General features: G+C 42.6%; 1 protein-coding gene across 1 annotated transcript; it reads right to left on the reverse strand.

The window, feature by feature from the left end:
• Window positions 1–513: 513 nt before the first annotated feature.
• On the reverse strand, window positions 514–6,357 carry LOC112238413 (protein FAM8A1). The gene is made up of 5 exons (XM_024406994.2): window positions 5,843–6,357; window positions 4,883–5,003; window positions 3,877–4,000; window positions 3,017–3,156; window positions 514–2,802 (listed from the first exon to the last, which is right to left on the reverse strand). Exons 1-5 carry the CDS (start codon window positions 6,321–6,323, stop codon window positions 2,658–2,660), a joined length of 1,011 nt encoding a protein of 336 aa, XP_024262762.1. The 5' UTR covers window positions 6,324–6,357; the 3' UTR covers window positions 514–2,657.
• Between the last annotated feature and the right edge of the window lie 3,551 nt (window positions 6,358–9,908).

The raw sequence follows: 9,908 nt of genomic DNA on the forward strand, positions 1-9,908 counted from the left end.
ACAAAAAATACAAAAAGGTCAGTTTGGTGGAAACACCACTGATGGGAAAATGCAAATTATTTTTTTATTCGGATTTTAGACTATTTGTATGAAAATCTGTCGGAAATTGGATGGGAACAGAAGCTAGTGTCTGACATGGAGTCAAGACCGAGTAAAAACTTATCCAACGTCGAGACCAACACACTGTAGACTGGTCTGGAATAATGCAACACTGGTGTGTTGTTGCATGGCAGAACTAGCTAAGGGGTCTAGTCAATCAATTTATTGATTTAGCCAGGATACTTCACTCAGTGACCAGGGCCCATAGGCTGCACCGTTCGGGACGCCCTGAGTGATCCAGTGGTCTCCATTTGCCAGCACACATACACAATACAATATGTCATGGTATTGTTGGGTTAATTACACTTCATAACAGAATGCTTTGGCACATATCGATATCATCACACAGACGCCAAGGAAACTGAACAGTTGCCATGACTGGTCCATGAAATTTGAAACTCATTCTCTGTAAAATAATGATCAATAAAGTTTTATTCATATGAATTAAAATGCATAAAAAGTGCAAATTCAACCCCGAAATGTGCTGACAATTCCAACTTATACACCAAGCTCATTTACTAAAATAAAATAATTAGTACACAATCATATTTCATAAATTAATGTATAAAATCACAAATAAAATACATCAATACTGCACTATCATCCCATGGTATTAGATGTAGCCTAGCAACTGAATTACTTACATTTTATACAGGGCCATTTTCTTTATACTGTTACTGTACTTTAACAAATGTATAGCAATACTGTAGTACTTATATTCTATAATCAAGGCAAATATATTAAAATGACAACCAAGGAAAGGTAACATGTTAGGAAGACAGGTGAGCCTGTCACTTTGGACTTAAAACAACAAACAGAAATTAGAATCATAGTTAGTTGACATCTAATTCTGAAAAAGTGATACTACATCTGGACTCTATACTCAGGTATTCACCATTTTCCCCAGAAATTCTGGCAAAAGGATTCCGGATTTCTTGCTTCAGAATTCAGGAATCTTCAAAATGGGATTACTGGAAAACCTGGGAATTTTGGGGAAATGACCAGAATTGAAACCCCATTGGCACCTCATATGGTAGTAGCATTTACTGACAGACACAATCATAATACTGTCCGCTTGAAGCACTCAAAATGTTTTAATCTCCGTGGCTAAATTGGATATGGTGACAAGTTTGGTGGTCATGGGTACATTTAGACAACAAGATTAGACCAATCATCAATATACCCCTTAATACTTGTTGAAAATTGCTTAATGCTGTGATGGAGAACAACGTGCTTAATGCTGTGATGGAGAACAACGTGCCACTCACTCCAGCTTTCTGGTATTTGGTAAAGTATCTCATGTTACAAAGTTTAAGGAATAATGTAGAGAGACGATTCAATTACGACTGAAGTTCCAAACATAAATACAGTCCTAAGAAACAAATGTGTTTTTCCATGTTAGATCAGATAGTATATCAACTGAAACACAACCATATGGGGCTCCTGAGTGGCGCAGCGGGCTAAGGCACTGCATCTCAGTGCTAGAGGCATCCCATAAGGGCGGCGTGCAATTGGCCTAGCTTCGTCCGTGTTAGGGGTAGGCTGTCATTGTAAATAAGAATTTGTTCTTTAACTGACTTGCCAAGTTAAATAAAGGTTAAATAAATCTCCTCTTGAGCATTGAGATAATACACGTGAAAGCCTACACTGAATCAGCCCAGGTGTTCTGTTATGTTAACAGATCCAAAATAAAGCTATTTTATAGTCTGATGACAACCAAAGAAGTGTCTAGTTGTAACCAGATAATGATGAGACAATAATTCACCCATAGTGCAGTAAGACACGAGGGCAATGTCAACCAAACCATTAGCATGTTGTAATTCTAGGAGTGTTGGATTGTTACCAAGCAATATCTTAAAATAAGCCAAATTATAAAACTGCATCAATATGCTGATAGGCTAAAACTACTAAATAACTATTCTCTAGTCTTCCACTTACTCATCCTAGAGATTAGATTTTCATTTAATTCATTTTGAAAAGCAAAGGCAATTAAATGAAAACATGTAATAACTTTTCCTCAGTGCTTCCTAACTGATCGGGTGCTAATTTGCATACTACCATTGCACAAATCTAAAAGGGTAGAACGTATACCTCCTCTGAGAAACAACCAGAGTACAGTAGTTGAGAAACAAGAGATGGTTCTAAAAACTCTGACGTCACAAACAAGAGCTGTGTAGAGGGACCTAGATACTGATGATGTCATAGTGTATTTCCTGTCTTCAGGCTCATGCAGAGCTTTCGCCTCCCGTCATCGTTTTTGCAGAGTGGTTCCCAGTTCAGTTGTCTCCCCAGACTAGTGACACTAGGCTGCCTTAGTGCTGGAGTAGTGGTGTCACTTTCAACCGGAGGACGGACTCACTGTAATGGATGGAATGGAATTTATGGTTTCCATGTGTTTGATACCATTCCATTCACTCCACTCCAGCCATTATTATGAGACGTCCTCCCCTCACCAGCCTCCTCTGTACTGCAGGGTTGAGAGCAACATGTACCTCTTTAAATAAAATAGTAGCCAGGTCCCAGCCAGGCTTTAGCTTGGCCTTAACCAATCAGAATGGTCATCTGGCTCCGGTGCGCTTGACAACAATAGTGCCAGCCACCATGTCATACACAGTCCTGTTGTGTTGGAAGAAGAAGACCGTGATGAAGGCTGGGAACAAGAAGGCAATGGAGAAGTTTTTGTTCATGGCTCGGACTGTCGATCTGAAGAAGGACACAGGGACAATACGTGTGAAAGTCACGGAGATGATAGAAACAACAGAGGAGCAGAACATCAAGGGACTTCATCGAATGGCCAGATTGTCATGTTTCCCCTCATCACCACTTCAAAAATCAAGTGTCAAATAACCAAATGAGCTGGTTTATTATTTCACAACACGTGGATGGAGGGTTGGTGTTGGTGTGATCCACTACTTACGCAGAGAGAGTGACGTTGGTGGCAGGCACCACGAGGACCCGGTTGGGTTGAACCAGGATGGAGGAATCACAGCTGATCACTCTGAGACCAATGAGAAACTTCCCTGGAGTGGCGCCCCCTGCTCCCCAGATACACACAATCTGACAGGAGACAATCAATCAAACCGTACTATCAACAGAGGGAACTTGTATTTGCAGACAGAGAGGAGAAACATGATAAAATACACCAAATCCATATCAAAGACTTAAAAAACTATCACAGTGCAACGTCAGGACAAAGACAGAAACATCAGGACAAAGACAGAAACATCATCCCACTGCAACGTCAGGACAAAGACAGAAACATCAGGACAAAGACAGAAACATCAGGACAAAGACAGAAACATCATCCCACTGCAACGTCAGGACAAAGACAGAAACATCAGGACAAAGACAGAAACATCAGGACAAAGACAGAAACATCATCCCACTGCAACGTCAGGACAAACACAGAAACATCATCCCACTGCAACGTCCGGACAAAGACAGAAACATCATCCCACTGCAACGTCCGGACAAACACAGAAACATCAGGACAAAGACAGAAACATCATCCCACTGCAACGTCAGGACAAAGACAGAAACATCATCCCACTGCAACGTCAGAACAAAGACAGAAACATCATCCCACTGCAACGTTCAGACAAAGACAGAAACATCATCCCTCTGCAACGTCCAGATAAAGACAGAAACATCATCCCACTGCAACGTCAGGACAAAAACAGTCAAGGGTCATTTCACAGCCCAGAGACATTTAAAGCAGAAAATCAAAACATTGTGTGTGATTTCTGTTCACAGTAGCAGTTTGATTCGTCACCTGACCTCATAGAAACACACTAATATCCGGTAGACCAGGGCGACCAGCATCATCTTCTGGAGTTCTTCCATGGACGTGTCTTCATCTATTTCCTCCACAATGAAATGCATGGCGAACTTGGAAATGTCCCTGAAACAAGAATACAAGTGATTCTTCAATCATGACTACATTTAATTTATTTATCCTTTATTTTAACAGGTAAGTTGACTGAGAACACGTTCTATACAGTAGTTATGCATGCTACAAATGATTCTTCAATCATTAATACATACAGTAGTTATGCATGCTACAAATGATTCTTCAATCATGACTATATACAGTAGTTATGCATGCTACAAATGATTCTTCAATCATGACTATATACAGTAGTTATGCATGCTACAAATGATTCTTCAATCATGACTATATACAGTAGTTATGCATGCTACAAATGATTCTTCAATCATGACTATACACAGTAGTTATGCATGCTACAAATGATTCTTCAATCATGACTATATACAGTAGTTATGCATGCTACAAATGTTTCTTCAATCATGAATATATATAGTAGTTATGCATGATTCTTCAATCATGACTATATTTTCACAGTAGTTATGCATGCATTGGACTAATCTTTACCATCACCCATGGAGTGCGAAACAAATCAATTCCTAGGATGTTTAAATAAAATACTACTTCTGATCAGGGGCCCAATAGAGGGGGGGGGCATAGAGGGGGACCCATAGAGGGAGGCCCAATAGAGGGGAGCCCATAGAGGGGGGACCCATAGAGGGGGGCCCATAGAGGGGGACCCCATAGAGGGGGACCCCATAGAGGGGGACCCCATAGAGGGGGGACCCCATAGAGGGGGACCCCATAGAGGGAGACCCCATAGAGGGAGACCCCATAGAGGGGGGGGGACCCCATAGAGGGGGGACCCATAGAGGGGGGGGCCCATAGTGCTCTGGTCTAAAGGAATGCACTATAGGGAAAAGAAGAACAGAAACATTTGCATTAAACTAAACTCACTTCATCCCACTCAGATGCATGATGCTGAGAATAATAGTTGCTTTGATGAAGAACAGAATGAAGAAATCCACCATTTCAGCCATGAACCTTTGAAGAGGAGAGGGAATACTGTATTCTCCACCTGCAAACACACACAAAACATTTACATTTAAGTCATTTAGCAGACGCCAGGGGTCACCAAACTCTTTCCATTCGGGGCCCCCCTTCCAGCGTTGGGGAACATCCCGGGCCACCCCTGTGCGTGCACGCACCATGTCTATTTCTATGGGCACAGGCAATGTTCACGACACACACTGTTCACACTCCTCGCTGGTGGAGAGAATTTTGCAGATTTAAAGCTTATTTCCTGCAATTCCACACATTTTGTCATGTGGTGCAAAGAAAATGCTGCAGTTTTAAAGGACATTTTCTTGGAATTCTATACATTTTACCATGTCTAATGTGAATTCATGTGATTTTTGAGTGACCAAAAAAATTACAACAATATCTATGGGCCTCCCCATAGATTTGGGAACCACCGATTTAGCAGATGCTTTTATCCAGAGCATCTTAAAGTCGTGAGTAAATACATTTTCATATTGATTTTCTGTACTGGTCTCCCATGGGGATCAAACCCACAACCCTGGTGTTGCAAGCACCGTGCTCTACCAAATGAGCCACAGATGTCGCCAACACATTCATTGACGACGGTTATTGTCCTTCAAGAGGAAATTCCTTGTTTCAAAAATGTTAATATGCCTAGGTTGGGGGTCTTTAGCAACCCAGGCCTATAGCAGATGAGCCTACGGTGTTTACTTTAGCAGACCACAGAGGGCACTATTTTCATAATTCATCACTGTAACAGGCCTGTTGTCATGTTGCTTTTATCTCAAACAGTTATTTAGCTATATAACCAACGTTATCATATTAGACACATTAAACAAATACAATAATAACAACACCTGTGTCTCTGATAGCTACCTGGCCGTTGTGCATTGCCGTTCTGTTGTGGTTGTTGTTGCGCTGGTACTGAAGTGGACACAGCACCACTCCCAGCCGTTTCCCCAGGCGGAATCCCAGCCGCGGGGATGGCGGTTGGATACGTGGATAAGGGGAGTCCAAATGGATTATTGTACCAGTTCTGGGCATCAAAATTAGGGAAATCCGCTGGCCAGACGGGTGCAGTGAGTGGTTGCATTGGTTGCGGTGCAAAATACGGAGAAGCAGACACTGCCAGCCAACTTTGCCAGTTCACATATGCCGTGTAGTACTGCCACATCCACCCCTGCAACTTTTCACAGTACTCCGAGGTTGTACGTGTTTCGACAGTGCCCTTTCCACTTTCCGAAGTGTCTTGATGACGTAATTTTGGCATATTTTCGCCGATATCTAGCTTCTCTCTAATATTAAAAGACATGTTTTTCTTATCGACTTGTCTGTTTGTGTTCCCCACATCAGCCATGTTTAACGCCGACGTCACATCCGGAAGGATGTTTCCATTTCCGTGAAGAAAATATACGATTTCTGGAATAACATAATTACTGTGATAATAATTGCAAATATTTTGCGAGTAAGCTGCATTCAAAGAGGTAAACAATATCGATGATAAAACAATCACTCACAGCAACATCTCATAAAATAAATAGTTTCGTCATCCTATTCCCAGCCTGGCCGAAATGGACACCGTGCACTTCTACATACCACTAGGGCGCAGCACTGCTTCCCTTATAGTGAAAGACGCAGAGCATTGGAAATACACTGACTAGCCTTCTGTACCAGATAGTATTATTGACTATTCTTCACTCCAATCACAATGAATTCGACTATGGTCTTTAGTTCCAAACCCACCACTAATAGCCATATTATTTTCACCTATCCTTTTTTCAGATAATTTCCAAAGAATGACCAGAGAGAGAGAGGAGATCTTTGTTCCATTAAGGCCTGGTATGTCCTTGAAATGACTTACATCTCACACCTTCAATGGATGACTGGAGGTGCAGTGTGCACAACCTTGTCCTGCAAATCTGCCACTGTCTGTATATTTTATATAGCAACAGTAGGCTATTTAACCACTCTGTGTTTTTTTGCACTTTGAGAATTGTGAAATTGGATGCATCTGATATGCCCTCTATGTCCACCGCTACTGCTGCTTTTCTTAACGTTTTACAGCAAGCAAACAGTTAATAAGTTCAATTACATTACAGCCTTCATCTCAGAATTCCTTCGCCAACTAATTTCCAAGAACTTGCCAATCGGTTCTTTGATGCCTCAAAATAAAATAAATCTGTTCAAAGGACCCCTGCCACTACCACAGAGTCTAAAGAAAAATCTGAGGCACAAGGCCATTTTCAAAGAACTGCCCTAAGTCAGCTTAACCTAAACAACAATGTGGTTATTCAGCCGTAACAATCGGACACCCAGGGTTCTGACGTTCTTTGGGAGATCAGATTGTAATAGAAAGTCCCTGAATGTGTTCTCAGGATACAGGGGACTGGTAAGTTGAGGAGGGGTGGACAGGGGACTGGTAAGTTGAGTAGGGGTGGACAGGGGACTGGTAAGTTGAGTAGGGGTGGACAGGGGACTGGTAAGTTGAGTAGGGTTGGACAGGGGACTGGTAAGTTGAGTAGGGGTGGACAGGGGACTGGTAAGTTGAGTAGGGGTGGACAGGGGACTGGTAAGTTGAGTAGGGGTGGACAGGGGATAGAGTAAGGAGAAGAAAAGGGAAAATGGAGCAAAAGAGTAACAAAAATGTCAGAGGAGTGTGTGCAAATGTGTGTGTGTGTGTGTGTGTGTGTGTGTGTGTGTGTGTGTGTGTGTGTCCTTGGTCTTATTCAACTTGGCTAGATCAGCTTTTCATTAATCAGGACAGATTGCTGCAGGAGCACCACCCATGGTCATAATCATTCACGAAAACACCCAAATCTTTCGGAGAATTTGGCCGCAACCTACTGCCCCAGAAAGCCCTAATTAAAGGAATTAGGTGCACTTGCTTGGACTGGAAGTCTGTGTCTGTGTCCTAAATGGCACCCCATTCCCTATTTAGTGCATTTCTTTTGACCAGAGCCCTATGGGCCCTCTTATGGGCCCTAGTCATAAGTAGTGCACTATAACGGGAATAGGGTGCCATTTGAGGCAGATGTAGTATCAGAGTGGCTGAGGGGGTTTATGGGGAGGTTTAGAGGGGAGGCCAAATCCCAGTTTAAGGTCTATGTTGTGACCTCTCATCTGTAACAGGCTTATTGTTGTGGATGCAAAGACTTCATCCCAAATGGCAGCCAATTCCTTATGTAGTGCACTACTTTTGACTAGGGCCCATAGGGCAGTGGTCAAAAGTAGTACACTATATAGTAAATAGGGTGCCATTTGAGACGTACCCTAGGACATCACATTCCATATTAGATTGTCCTTTGTGTTTGACTAACAACAGCATAACAAGGGACCCCGTGACACTCCTCAGTTGTAACCCTGCTGGTTTCAAAGTGTGTGCAAGGCAGTGTGAGCTTTTTGATCCAATAGTTATGTGCATACTTGATACATTTGGCAAACACAATGTTCGAGGAATAGTTTGGCCTTGGTTTTGAAGAAACACTCCCGGATGTGTTGACTGAATCATTGTGTGTGTGTGTGTGTGTGTGTGTGTGTGTAACCAACTAACTTGCAACTGTAGTGACGCTATCATGACAAATCACTTAGTTTCAAAAAGCACATGATATCATGTGTGAAAAATCTGACCATGAAGCAAAAGAAAGTTGGTCTTCTCTCAAGGTCTGCATCCCAAGTAACACCCGATTCCCTTTATAGCGCATAGGGCTCTGGTCAAAAGTAGTGCACTATGCAGGGAATAGGGAGACATTTGTTATGCAGAAAAGGTTAGGCCCGGGTCAAAAGTAGTACACTATGTAGGGAATAGGGAGCCATTTGGGATGCAGAAAAGGTTAGGCCCGGGTCAAAAGTAGTACACTATGTAGGGAATAGGGAGCCATTTGGGATGCAGAAAGGTTAGGCCCAGGTCAAAAGTAGTGCACTATGTAGGGAATAGGGAGCCATTTGGGATGCAGTAAAGGTTAGGCCCGGGTCAAAAGTAGTGCACTATGTAGGGAATAGGGAGCCATTTGGGATGCAGAAGGTTAGGCCCGGGTCAAAAGTAGTGCACTATGTAGGGAATAGGGAGCCATTTGGGATGCAGAAGGTTAGGCCCGGGTCAAAAGTAGTGCACTATGTAGGGAATAGGGAGCCATTTGGGATGCATTAAAGTTTTAGGTTTAAGGCATCTCAACCCAAAGAGCCAGATACAAAAAGGTGCTTGTCATTCATTCATCAGTCCAGGTCCATTAAGCAGCAACAGCAATCCAGTGTTATTACCTTACTCAGAACTTACTCCGTTCATGAACAAGAGACTGTTAATGCTGCGTTCCTAACCAGGTGGGATGTTACCAGTTGTGAAGCCATGAATACCAGTTGGATGCATTCACGTGCTTTGAACTCGTTGAGGAATGCTGATTGACTAATGGCCAACAAGCTACATAAACCATAATCTAACAGAGCATGTGGGAGAAGTGGGAGCTCAGGATGATAGTTTCCCACTAGTAATTACCAGTTGGAAGTCCGTTCAAATGGATTTTCCCCCAGTCGTATGTGGTAAATTCCCACTTCATTACGAATGCAGCACAAGGCATCAGGTGTTATGTCTAATGGGTGCTGGAAGGCTCTGAAGAGGGCTGGACAGTACTCCCTCTGGCATTGTGCATTCTTATTGGATTTGACATTTTTGGGACCTGTTGACAATGAGCTCATTTGAACTAATCTTTCTGGGAGATTTCTGCATTTCGTTAGCCTATAACAGTAGGGTGATATGTCAGATGGCATAACCTTTACTTTGACTACATGACTCTACCCAGATGAGCACTCAATTACATAGAAGCGCTGGCACAATCTTAACTTGGTCTTGAAATGTTCAAATTTCTGATCTTGGGTCTACATACGAACCCGTCAGCCCTACCTTTGGGACAAATTAACCCTAAAACAGAACAGCCAAAGGGGGGGGGAA

Source organism: Oncorhynchus tshawytscha, unplaced genomic scaffold (genome assembly GCF_018296145.1).
Source record: "Oncorhynchus tshawytscha isolate Ot180627B unplaced genomic scaffold, Otsh_v2.0 Un_contig_7283_pilon_pilon, whole genome shotgun sequence".
Classification (NCBI taxonomy): domain Eukaryota; kingdom Metazoa; phylum Chordata; class Actinopteri; order Salmoniformes; family Salmonidae; genus Oncorhynchus; species Oncorhynchus tshawytscha.

Coding starts and splice junctions, on each gene's coding strand:
- LOC112238413 (XM_024406994.2), bottom strand. CDS start 6,323: ATGGCTGATGTGGGGAACACAAACAGACAAGTCGATAAGAAAAACATG. Junction 4,001..4,882: donor ATGCATCTGAGTGGGATGAA/GTGAGTTTAGTT, acceptor TTCTTGTTTCAG/GGACATTTCCAAGTTCGCCA. Junction 2,803..3,016: donor ACCAACGTCACTCTCTCTGC/GTAAGTAGTGGA, acceptor GTCCTTCTTCAG/ATCGACAGTCCGAGCCATGA.